The following is an 11,498-nucleotide window of genomic DNA, read 5'->3' on the forward strand; positions in this document are numbered from 1 at the left end:
TTCTTTTTTTTTTTTTTTTTTTTTTTTTTTTTTTTGAACTTTTTTTTTTTTCAATGCGAAACCGCTTGGCCGAACTCCAATCGGTACCGCTCACCACCACACTCCACCCGCACCACTTCAGACCATTCCATCATCGTTGTCATCACACTACGTCCTTTGTGCTGCTGCCCCTGCCTGCCGCTCTGTCTGCGTCGCGGTCTGAGTGTTTGGCCTCACCTGAGCTATGTGATTGAGCGTTCAGGTTTTATTGGATTTCGCGGTTTTTATTTTCATTTTTAAAAAAAAAAAAATCTTTGTATTGGATTTCCATTGAAAAAAAAATCCAATCGAAAAAAAAAAAAAAAAAAAAAAAAAAAAAAAAAAACCTCGAACGAACGAACGAACGAACCGAACGGAACAGCAATAGCCATTGCAGCAGAACCCGCTGGGCTCACCGTCGCTCGAGCTGGAGGTGGTTGTCGGATTGAGTGCTGTTGGATGGCTTGCAAACGGAAAGGGCTTGCTGCTTGAATTGGCGCGCAATCGAGAACAGGAGGAAGCGGCGCAACAACGCACACCGCTGCTGCTGCTCGTTGCTCGTCGCTGCTGAACGACGAACGACGAATGCTCATTCACTCAAACCCCACGTTTTGTGGCTGCATGGCGACGTGGCTGGCTCGCCCCTTCCATTCTTGACGAAACACCGCGCCATTGCAATGTTCACTCATCGCGGAAAAAAAAAAAAAAAAAAAAAAAAAAAAAAAAGCCATGTTATGGTGTTTTTGGACCTATCCGATGCTTACCGCGGCCAGTGAACTCGCCATTTTCCGTTACGGAATGCCTCATGCGCTTCCCTGTAGGCTGCTGCCGAATCGCCCGAGCCAAACCCGTTCGCGCTGGACGAGCCCGATGTCCCGTCGGACGGCCAGGAGGGCATCGCCATGCAAGGGATGAACGGCGGGACGTCGCCGCCGGATGGCTACCTGAGCAACGCAACCGAGACGGACGACGAGCAGTTTATGGCAGAGTTCTTTGCCATGGTCTCGGACGTCCGCCGCCTCATGGCCGACATTGAATACAAGATCCAGAGCATCGAGACCGAGCACGGCCAAGCACTCGCGGCCATCTCGCAAAAGCAGTCACAAAGTGCGGTTCTCTCAAAAGTTTTTGGTTTTGTTGGATTCGATGCTTTTTTTTTTTTTGTTTGTTTTTGGGTGGTGGTTCTTTTGGGCTGTTGCCGTTTTCTATTTGATCGTGGGGATGGCTCACTTTGGTACTCGACCTGCTTTGTTGCCTGTTGGTTTGCAGAGTCCAGCGAGCAATTGGAAAAACTCATGCAAGAAGTCCAGGTGCTGGCAAACCAAGTCCGAAAGAAGCTCAAGGAGATGGACAAGGACATTGCCTCCAACGCCGGTAGCCAACTGCACGATGCAGGCACGCGTATCAAAGAGAGCCAGGTGAGCGTCGTGAACGCGTTGTTGGTTTCGAGGTTTCTTCGGAGTATCTGACGATCGTTCTTTTTCCCTCCTTCATTGTTTGCAGAAATCCATTTTGTCACGCAAGTTTGTCAAGTTGATGAACGAGTATAACGAGATTCAAACCCAGTACAAGCAAAAATACCGAGACCGTGTCAAGCGTCAATTAAAGATTGGTAACGGATTTTTGTTTTTTGTTTTTTGCAATGATTTGCTTGTCCTCGCTCTGATTGCGCCATTCCTCTGACTGTTACAACGTCTTCCGCCCCCCCCCCTTTTTCTTTCCCTTGCAACGAACAGTCAAACCCGGCGCAACAGCCGAAGAAGTCAACCAGGTGCTGGACAGCGATCGCGATCCAGGCGCAATTTTTGCCAACGAAATCATGTCGCACGCAGAGGCACAGCAAGCTCTCGAGGACATTCAAGACCGTCACAAGGACATTGTCAAGCTCGAAAAGAGCATTCGCGAGCTACACGAGCTCTTCCTCGACATGGCCATTCTCGTCGAGCAGCAGGGTGAGATGATTGATCGCATCGAGTTCAACGTCGGCCAGGCTGCCGATCACGTTGCCGAGAGCAAGAAGGAACTCAAGCACGCTGCGCGCTACCAGGGCAAGGCCAGGAGGGTACGGAGAGTGCATGCAGCTCGATTTTGGTTGGCGGTGTGCGGTGGCTTTGATGCGATGAGTCTCACTTCTTTTGTGTTCCTCTTTGTTGCACCTCACCTTTGGCTACTACAGAAGAAGATTATGATTGTTATTCTCTTGATTATCGCCATTTTGATTATTATCTTGCCGTCCATTCTGCGGCGTTAATTGCGCGCTGGAGTTGTGGCTTGCACATGACTTTGCTGGTTTGTCGTTTTGTTTTTGTTTTTTTGGAGTGTGTGTCTGTGTACGTGTGGCGTTTATCAAGCTTTGTCTATCTGGTGGATGGCTGTTTTCCATCTCTGGTATTGCTGTTGCAATCGCTATAAACCATTTGGATTGGATTGGATATTGGTTATTTTCAAGGACTGGAATTTTGGAAACAAGAATGCCATCATCAGTAACTTCAAGGAATGGAGTTTCATTGTTGGGGGGTAGGGTTAACAAACAAAAAAAAATACGAACAAAACACGCACCATCATTCCAGTATGCGGGCTTTTTGGCTCAAAACTTTTTTTCTTTTTCTTTTTGAGGTAGCGGGGTTTTGGGGGAGATGAATGTGTTGGCCACAAGCCACGATCAGCGCGAAACCGTGACTGTGTGCGGGTGTTGATAAGACAGAGAAAAGCATAGAGACAAAGAAACAAAGCACAACAGAATGGACAGCCTAAATTCGCGAGGTTGATTTAAATGTCCTCGTCGTCATCGGCGTCGGGGATGGCAGTGTTGCGCGCCTCCTCGAGCTCAGCCTCGTACTGTTGGATCAGGGCGGGGTCGACGGTGGCCTCGACGGGCTTGAGGGCGGGCATGCTGACAAACTCGAGCGAGGGGTCGATGAGCTTCTTGGCGAGCCACAGGAAGGGCTTCTCAAAGTTGTAGTTGGACTTGGCGGAAATGTCGTAGTACTGGAGGTTCTTCTTGCGGTGGAAGGTGATGGTCTTGGCCTTGACCTTGCGATCCTTGACGTCGACCTTGTTGCCGCAGAGGACGATCGGGATGTGCTCGCAGACGCGGGTCAGATCGCGGTACCAGTTGGGCACGTTCTTGTAAGTGACACGAGCGGTGACATCGAACATGATGACAGCGCACTGGCCCTGAATGTAGTAGCCGTCGCGGAGACCGCCAAACTTTTCCTGGCCTGCAGTGTCCCACACGTTGAACTTGATGGCGCCAAAGCTAGTGTGGAAGAGGAGGGGGTGGACCTCGACACCGATGGTGGCTGGGTAAAGCAAGTGGTTTTGAAGCAGAGTCAGCAACGGTGAGGGTGACAGTGTGCAACGAGCGAGACCAAAACGCCATAAAACGAGGAAAAGGCTGATGAAGAAAACGAAGAAACGGTTTTTTTTTTTTTTTGGTTTTTTGGTTTTTTCCCGCCTTCAGCTTGCTTCAAGCAGTGCTCCGGCGTGTGACTCTGCGTTGCAGCCCTGACGTTGCGTGCGTTGCATGTCAATGCTAAACAACGCCCCTCATAATGCACGAGTCAATGCAGCGCACGACGCTTGTGATGGGCAGCTTGATGGAAAGCGAGCGATCTTGCTCTTTTTTTTTTTCATTTTCGTTCCTTCCTCATACCCTTGTGTGCCTATGCTGTCAAACTTACCAACGTATTTTCGCTCAAACTCGCCAGAAATGTGACGCTTGACGAAGGTGGTCTTGCCAGTGCTGCCATCGCCAACAAGGACGAGCTACGAACGAAACGGAAACAAAAAAAAAAAAAAAAGTTAGAAAAAAAAACGGTCTCAAAAGTGAAACGGAAAAAAAAAAAAAAAAAAAAGCTAAAATGCATTGAAAAAGCCATTGAAATCCATTCGAATCCATTGAAAAAAAAAAAGGAAAAAACGACACATGGATAGGTTGCCTTTACCTTGAAAGTGGGAATGTCTTGGTTCTCCTGCGATGCGGTGGGGAGGAACGAGGGGGGGGTGGGCAAGCAAAAGTGAAGTGAGTGTGTGGCAGCATGCAGCATAGAACAGCCAGTCAGCGAGACCGGAACACGGAGGACAAGTGGTCCAAACGCAGGGAAGAAAAAAAAAAAGCAACGTGGAGAAAAACGAAAAAAAAAAAAAAAAAAAAAAAAAAAAGGAGCGATTTGGATGGAAGGCAAGCGAAAGATGATGAGGGGAGCACGAAGGACGTTGAATGGGGGGTGAGAGAAGGAGGGGTGATGAGTGGCAGACGAGAGGCGATCGTCAGGGAGTGTGAGGCGGAACGACAACGCGCGTTGAAGGCCAGCAAAATGGAGCGCCACAAACCGTCTCACAAAAAAAAAAAAAAAAAAAAAAAAAAAAAAAACGAGAAAACGGTTTCAAAACGCTTTTCAAGCACTGCTCATGCAAACGAACAGGACTTGACACTCAAACAGCGTTATCAAAGCAAAGCAGGGAAGAGACGAGCACACAAACACAAGAAGGCGGAACGAGGCGGAATCACAAATCAAGCAAAAACATGGCAAAACATCAAAAAAGTACCATTGTGGAATTGAATTGGCTGAATGTCAAAAAACAAAAAGTGAGCTGAATCCCGCTTTTGGGCAGGCAGTCTCGTCTATTTGAACTGTGACGGAAGACAAACCAGCGACGGATTTGTGTGGATCTGGATGGAAACAAACATTTGGGTAGAGTGGAAACCCATGGAGGGGAACGGAGTAGGGTCATTTTGAATCCTCCAAAAAAATGCTCCACCATGTTTCGGATTTTGCTGCAATTCGCTGCTTTCTGGCGATGTGTGTGTGTGATCCGACAGGTGTTACCGGCCAACCACCACCCCCATTGAAGAAGAAATATTATTCTTGACATGAAAATCAAACCCCTAGCGATGGAAAGCAGCGTAATCTCATACTAAAAGACGAACAAAGTTCGGGCTGCCTGCAACTCGACATGTGCATCGCTCGTTTCAGCTGCTCCAATAGAAATCAGTGCATTGTGGGTTTGTGTCGCTACTTTGCGAGCGACTTGGATCCCAGGTGGCTTGGTTCGCACAACGACCGTCAGCGTGTTGGCCAGGAGAATCTTTTTTTTTTTTTTTTTTGTATTAAGTTTATTGGGAGGAGAGAGTGGAAAAGCATCAAAATGCTCAAAAACCACGGAGAAAGGAGCGGGAGCATGGACATGGGTGTAAGGAGCTTGGAGACACAAAATTGGCAGAGAGCCATGTCTGGTCATACGACATAGCATTAGCGAGCCTGTATGCTCGTGCACTACAGGCCTTGGGAAATTTATATCCATTGAAGAAGGGCGGGAAGCGACGATGTCGGTTTGTGGTTAGTTCGGTTCTCCAGCGGTTTCAAAGTTGGTTCCGCGAACGGCTGACGCGCCGAGGCGCGTCTAGAAATGCCTGTGGGTCGCAACTAGCAACCTGAAATAGCCAAACCAACAACATGACATAGCGAGTGTGTCGCGGCGGGGAGGTGATCAGTGTGAAGCATAAAGCTTCGTCCGAAAGTCAATTCGAGTTGCGGTTCCAGTGATTCGCGAGGGTTCCATGAAGCGGACAAACGCGACTGCGTGTCCAGAAGGTGCTTGTGGGACGCGCAGCATGAACCAAGCTGAAACAGACAACAGCAAATGACTCGTCATCGAAATGACGCGGAGAGGAGGGGGGTGGAGAAATGTTGGTGAAGAGGGCTGGAAGGTATTACCAGGAGTCGTCCCAAATTGCAATGCAATTTTTCAACCAACAAAAGAAGACTCAGGAGAATCACCAACCCCCATTTTTCAAGACGACACTCTAGTGACGACGGTACGTACGAGTTGCGGCGATTTTCATGGCAGAAAGCTCCAACAAACAACAAAAGCCCTTGTATACATGATGCACTCACAACTGCGAGACTCTGGGTCCGAGGGGTTGAGGGGTTGGGTTTTTAGAGCTGTTGACCGTCCGCACGGCCGAAAACCTCTCCTCGTTCCTTCCTCTGCTTCCTTCGAAGCTGCTAGAGGAGCTAGAATCCAAAGTTGCTGTCTCTTGTCTCTTGTGAGATTATCTACAACCCCCCCGCAAAGGCATGCGCCGAGGACTCACAACCTACCGCCTCCTTCCAAACTCATTTGAAGAAAAATTAAACCTTTTCTAATCCGTTACAATTGCGACATCAAAAGCACGAAAAATAAACAACCAAATTAAAGCTCCCAACACAGGGAACAATCAAAAGTTCAATTCCTAACATGGAAAAAGGGGAAATTTGTGGCGAGAATTAGAGCAAGAGCTCGTGCGAAACTGGTGCGCGCACGGAAAAAGAAAAGGACGAGCGACCCACACAACGACCAAAACCAAATGTGCTTTAGTTGGCGAATGTGACGTGAAACAAAAGAACACAAAAAAAAGAAGCGCATGTCCTCGTTAGACAGCAGTGGTTGGCTCTTGGGCCGTCGTCGCGGGCGCCGAACTGGGACGGGGCGCGGGAGCGGTGGTTGATGGCGGAACAGAGGGGTGGTGCTGGTTGCCGGCAGCAAGGATGGAGGGAGTCTGTTGCATCTCAATGCCGGTGACAGACGAGCGACGCGATTGGACCGCAGAGACTGGCCTGCGCACACGGCGCTTAGGCGTCTTCTCGAGCATGTAGCGAGTGAAAATCTTGAGGCCGTCCATCGGAATGTACCAAATGATGACCCAAATCCAAGCGACAAGAGCATAGCCCCAGCCACAGCCACGGAAACCGTCGCGACCTTCGGGGTAGCCGCCAAAGCCATACACGCCAATGAACGTCGCAACGAGCTGGGCCACCACGAAAGCAAACATCAAAATGTAGGCAGGGCGCTCCTGGTAGGAGAAGCGGCGCGAGCGGGTCACAAAGATCATTGCTTGACCGGAGACGGAAACGAAAATGTAAATCAAGCCACGGAGTTGCTCTTCCTGGTACGTCTTCAGGCCGCAAGCAGCCATCGTCTGGCACTCGCGCAGCGAGTCGCACAGGCCGGGAACAACACTGAGAGGGGTGATGACACCAAAGAGCGTGTTGATGGTGCCACCGCCGATGGCGTTGGCGGCCGCCGAAGAGAACAGCAGGGGTTGGTCGACGGCGGCAGCAGGCAGAGAGGTGGTCGAGTCGGACAGGGCAAGGGGATCGAGCTCGTACGTGCGATCGTAGACCAAAACTTGCTTGACGAGATCAAAGACATCGCGGAAATCGTCCACATCATTCGGCAGCAGCGGGCCGCAGCCCGATCCAAGGACATCCACATCGTGCAGCGAACGCAAGCCCATGTTCTCAAAGAAGGTCGTGCGGTAGGCAAGCTGGAAGAGAATCACGGATGCAAGCGTCAGCCAGAGACCAAAGACGATGGCCAGGGTAAACACCTCCGACAGACGCCACTGATCCGGGTTGATGGAGGGCTTGACGCGGTCCTTGGCAATCGTCATGACAGTGCCGTCGTTCAAGAGTGCCAAGATGACAATGATCAATGGGGGGAAGTACCAGTCGTAAATGACAGTCAGCAGGCCGAACGTGAAGACGATACGCACGGTGGAAGCAATCGAGTACTGTCAAGGGAGACGAGCCCAAAGGACACAAGGACACAAGGGGGGTTGTGAGCACACAGGTCACGGAGTCGTTATTTTCTCAAGCAAGCAACAACTTCAACAACAACAGCTACAACAATTTCTTCAATTTTCTTACCATCGCATAGTTCTTCATGCGCTGGAAAATCTTGCGCGAGCCGAGCATAGCATCAATGATGACAGAGAGACCAGGAGAAAGAAGGACAATGTCGGCAGCACCACGAGCAGCATCGGTGGCGTCAGCGACGGCGATACCAATGTCGGCCTTCTTGAGGGCGGGGGCATCGTTGACACCATCGCCAGTCATGCCGACAATGTGCTTGCGATCTTGCAAACGCTTGACAATTTCGTACTTGTGTTCGGGGAAGACTTCGGCAAATCCATCGGCCTCCTCGATGCGGCGATCGAGATCTTCGGGGTCTTGGGCGGGGTCGTTGAAGAAGGCGGTGGTGTGAATGTCCGACGGGATTTTGAGCTGACGGCACGTCTCCTTGGCAATGGCGAGCTGATCGCCGGTAATCATCTTGACGTCGACGCCCATCTCGTGCGCCCGTTCGATGGTGTGGCCGGAATCAATGCGCGGAGGGTCAAACAAGGGGATGAGGCCAACCATCTCCCAGGTGGCGCTCTCGAGCGGGACGGAGCCGTCAGCACAGCGCGCAACGCCGAGGGCACGGAAGCCACGGTCGGCAAACTCGCGAATCTTGTCCGTCACAATGGTGCCAATCTCGTTGCGGCGCGCGTCCATGTCCAAGATGACTTGGGGAGCACCCTTGGCCGTGCGGAACACCTTGCCGTTGCGCTTGTCGCGCAGGGTGGCAATCGTGCGCTTCATCGTGGGATCGAACGGGACGTAGTGCACGAGCTCGTAGTTGCACCAGAGCAGATCAGCCGGATCGGCGGCGGAGGCAGCACCGGCGCCATCAGCGTTGGACTCGGTCGCGGCAGCGGTGGCAGTGCCGGTGGTGGTGTCAGTCTTGTGCGCAGCGCGTTGCTTGGTGATGACTTCAAGGGCAGCCTCGTGCACGCAAACGTCAATGGGCTCGTTGTTTTCAACACGCGCGGCCAGGGCAGCGTCAATCAGAATGTCGCCAGACTCATTGTCGTGGGTGGGATACAGGTTGGACCAATCGACAGTCAGCTCGTTGAGCGTGAGCGTGCCAGTCTTGTCCGAGCAGAGCACATCCATGCCAGCAAGCTCCTCGATGGCAGTCAAACGGGTGACAATGGCGTCCTTCTTGGCCAGCTGGGTTGCGCCCAACGCCATCGTGACGGAAAGCACAGTGGGCATGGCCACGGGAATGCCACCGACAATAATGACGAGCAAGTTGCTCAGCGTGGGGCAGTAGCCGGGAGTGCCGCCGTTCGACGTGCAAGGCTGGTCGCGCATGCCAAACTGCACGGCGAGCTCAATGATAATCCAGATGCCGATAACGACGAGGCAAAAGTTGCCAACGGTCGTGAGAACGAGCTGCAAGTGGCCTGTGAATGATGTTCAGCAGTCAGAGTGAGTTGGGTTTTTTGTTTGTTTGTTTGTTTGTACGTGTGCATTCTGTCGCTGCTACTGCTGTGTGGACTTACCGACATCGTTGGAAGAGCCAATCAGGTTGGCAGCTTGGCCGAAGAAGGTGTTCATGCCAGTCGAGTGAACGACCGCCTCAATTTCGCCTTGCTTGACAGCCGAACCAGAGTACGCGTTGGCACCACGGTGCTTGGTCACGGGGAGGGATTCACCTGCAGGCAGAGACGCGAGGAGAAAAAAAACCAAAAACAACAAAAGGAGAGTGAGTGGTTGCGCAAACAAACGAACGACGGGGGAACAGAAAGAACAAAAAACCGCCACCCACCAGTCAGAGCGCTCTGATCAATCTTGATCGGATCGCCTTCCAAAAGCTTGACGTCGGCAGGAACGACATCACCGAGGCGAATACGAATAACATCACCAGGCACGAGGTTGGCAGCATCAATGGTCTTCCAGGCGCCGTCGCGGCGGACCTTGCATTGGGGAGCGAGCTGAGCCTTGAGGGCAGCGACAGCATTGCCGGCATTCTGCTCCTCAAAGAAGCCGATGCAGGCGTTCAGCAAAAGCAGAGCCATGATCAGACCGAAATCGGGGTAGTCCAAGAGCGCGATGGCGAGAATGGCAGCCACCTCCATCGCCCACGAGAGCGGGTTCCACCTGCATGAGGCAAAGTAGTCGTATTGTGGTGTGAGTTGTTTGAGTGCGTGGGGGATTCTAAGCATCAGGGGTTTCGGCAACAACGAGGATTGCTCTGTTTGCCTGCTTACATGAACTTCAAGAACTCGAGAATGGGGTTGCGGACGGTTTCCTCGAGACGGTTGAAGCCAAAGCGCGTGAGACGGAGATCGACTTGAGCCTGTGACGCGAGAACAGCCAAAAGGCAGCAGAAATGAGCATGCAAGCCAATATTTCACATGTCAAGTGACACAACACGGGCGTGATTTTGAGAGAGTTTGTGCAAAAAGCGAGGGTCCAATCAGACTGTGAGGTTGCACCATGCCGTGAGACGCCACATGCCGCCAGACTGAACACACACACACACACGGCTCAAGGCTCAAGGGGAACAATCTTCACATGGAAGGGAAAAAAGAGAGACAAGCAAAGCCATCGAGCAACTTGAAACCGCCATCCAGCACTCTGACGCATGCATGCATGGTGGTGGCCCCGCGCTCATCAAGGAAGTGAGGGATGTTCCATCCAATCCAGCGTGATTCCACGCGACTCAAAGGTGCGTGACAATGGATGCGGATCCGGATTTGCACATCTCGCTCGTTTTTGGTTTTCGTTTGTTTTCGAAATGAGTCAGATCAGATGGCCGAGTCGAGATCAAGCATCCACAGCAGGATGATCACAAAGATGAGGGGCACACAGTTCAAATTTGGGGAGGGGACACACAGTCCGATGTCAAAAGAAAGGAGGTAGAAAAAAAAAAAAGAAACTCATGCACAAATTCAGGCATTAATAAAGCAAAAAGAAGCTGCTTTGGTTTGATTTTTTCCCATGATTTTTTTTTTTTTTTTTTTGGGGTTTCGCACTTCTTCTGCCACAGTGAACAATAAACTCTTCCAATCTGCACTGTCCCTAACCCCCCTTTGCATATCTACAGATCAGCAACGAGACACAATCCCAAATCACATTCAACAGAATGGCGATCCGGTGATTTTTTGAATCAGCGAGCACACGCACATCCATCGCCCATAAAGATGGCCTCAGTTTCGGGTTTTTGGAGGTTTGACGAGAGGTTCGATGGCCGCAGCTTAGCCTCCAAACAGTGGCGATCGCTCAAGCCATTTCCCAAAGCAACAAAGCCCCTGAAACAACACTTGGATCTCGTCCTGAGATCAAAATATCTTGTGTGATCCAACCGGCCACCGGGGTGTCCTCCTTTTGCTCTTTGTCGCATCGTGGTTTCGTATTTGTTTTTTTTTTCTTTTTCTTTTCACTGAGCGCATCTTTTTCCCATTCCCACGCGTGGTTGTGAGATTTCTCATGGGAAAATCTCTCGTTTTGTCGCCTTGCTTCCCTCCTTCGACGTTGCGCTGGGAGCGGATTTGCGATGCAGAATGCCTCAGTGCAAGCAGCTTGCATCGCTCCCCATCCATCCAGCACCGCAGAGGGCAATCCCAGACCGACTTCAGGGGGTGCCATGCTTTTTTTCTCATCGCAAGTGAGGAAGGGAGGTGGGCCCTCTTTTTTTTTTTTTTTTTTTTTTTTTTTCCATTTCCTACAAACTCATCAACCCTCCACGTCTCTCCGAACGCATTGTGCTCCTCTGGATTTTTTCTCCCTCATCCCTCTTGAATCTGCGATGGAGTGTGGATTTGCAGTTGACAAAGATCTCGTTGTTCCTGCCTTCCATCTAATTCTGGCTTTTTTTTTTTG

The 11,498-nt window shown here is 51.0% G+C and overlaps 3 protein-coding genes across 3 annotated transcripts; 1 reads left to right on the forward strand and 2 right to left on the reverse strand.

Moving 5' to 3' along the window:
* The first annotated feature begins 17 nt into the window (after window positions 1-17).
* Window positions 18-2,450, forward strand: CAOG_06622 (syntaxin 1.1). Its single transcript, XM_004344193.2, has 6 exons — window positions 18-83; window positions 840-1,125; window positions 1,288-1,436; window positions 1,522-1,630; window positions 1,755-2,080; window positions 2,195-2,450. The coding sequence occupies exons 1-6, from the start codon at window positions 54-56 to the stop codon at window positions 2,267-2,269; spliced, it is 975 nt and encodes a 324-aa protein (XP_004344243.1). The 5' UTR covers window positions 18-53; the 3' UTR covers window positions 2,270-2,450.
* On the reverse strand, window positions 2,447-4,608 carry CAOG_06623 (ran-1-prov protein). The gene is made up of 4 exons (XM_004344194.2): window positions 4,570-4,608; window positions 3,966-3,992; window positions 3,702-3,786; window positions 2,447-3,320 (listed from the first exon to the last, which is right to left on the reverse strand). The coding sequence occupies exons 1-4, from the start codon at window positions 4,570-4,572 to the stop codon at window positions 2,788-2,790; spliced, it is 648 nt and encodes a 215-aa protein (XP_004344244.1). The 5' UTR covers window positions 4,573-4,608; the 3' UTR covers window positions 2,447-2,787.
* Window positions 4,609-6,157: 1,549 nt separating this feature from the next.
* On the reverse strand, window positions 6,158-10,114 carry CAOG_06624 (plasma membrane H+-ATPase 1b; the record flags this gene model as incomplete). The annotated part of the gene is made up of 6 exons (XM_004344195.2): window positions 6,158-7,576; window positions 7,713-9,076; window positions 9,176-9,328; window positions 9,442-9,773; window positions 9,884-9,972; window positions 10,112-10,114. 6 exons carry the CDS (start codon window positions 10,112-10,114, stop codon window positions 6,437-6,439), a joined length of 3,081 nt encoding a protein of 1,026 aa, XP_004344245.1. The 3' UTR covers window positions 6,158-6,436.
* Between the last annotated feature and the right edge of the window lie 1,384 nt (window positions 10,115-11,498).

The sequence above is a fragment of the Capsaspora owczarzaki genome (assembly GCF_000151315.2).
Source record: "Capsaspora owczarzaki ATCC 30864 unplaced genomic scaffold supercont2.12, whole genome shotgun sequence".
Lineage (NCBI taxonomy): Eukaryota > Filasterea > Ministeriida > Capsasporidae > Capsaspora > Capsaspora owczarzaki.

What these genes read in the sequence shown, in the direction of transcription:
- CAOG_06622 (XM_004344193.2), top strand. Translation starts at nt 54, where the DNA reads ATGCGAAACCGCTTGGCCGAACTCCAATCG. An exon ending in CTCGCAAAAGCAGTCACAAA is followed by an intron (nt 1,126 to 1,287) that starts GTGCGGTTCTCT and finishes GTTGGTTTGCAG; the next exon opens with AGTCCAGCGAGCAATTGGAA. An exon ending in CGCGTATCAAAGAGAGCCAG is followed by an intron (nt 1,437 to 1,521) that starts GTGAGCGTCGTG and finishes CATTGTTTGCAG; the next exon opens with AAATCCATTTTGTCACGCAA.
- CAOG_06623 (XM_004344194.2), bottom strand. An exon ending in AAGACATTCCCACTTTCAAG is followed by an intron (nt 3,787 to 3,965) that starts GTAAAGGCAACC and finishes TTTCGTTCGTAG; the next exon opens with CTCGTCCTTGTTGGCGATGG. An exon ending in GTTTGAGCGAAAATACGTTG is followed by an intron (nt 3,321 to 3,701) that starts GTAAGTTTGACA and finishes TGCTTTACCCAG; the next exon opens with CCACCATCGGTGTCGAGGTC.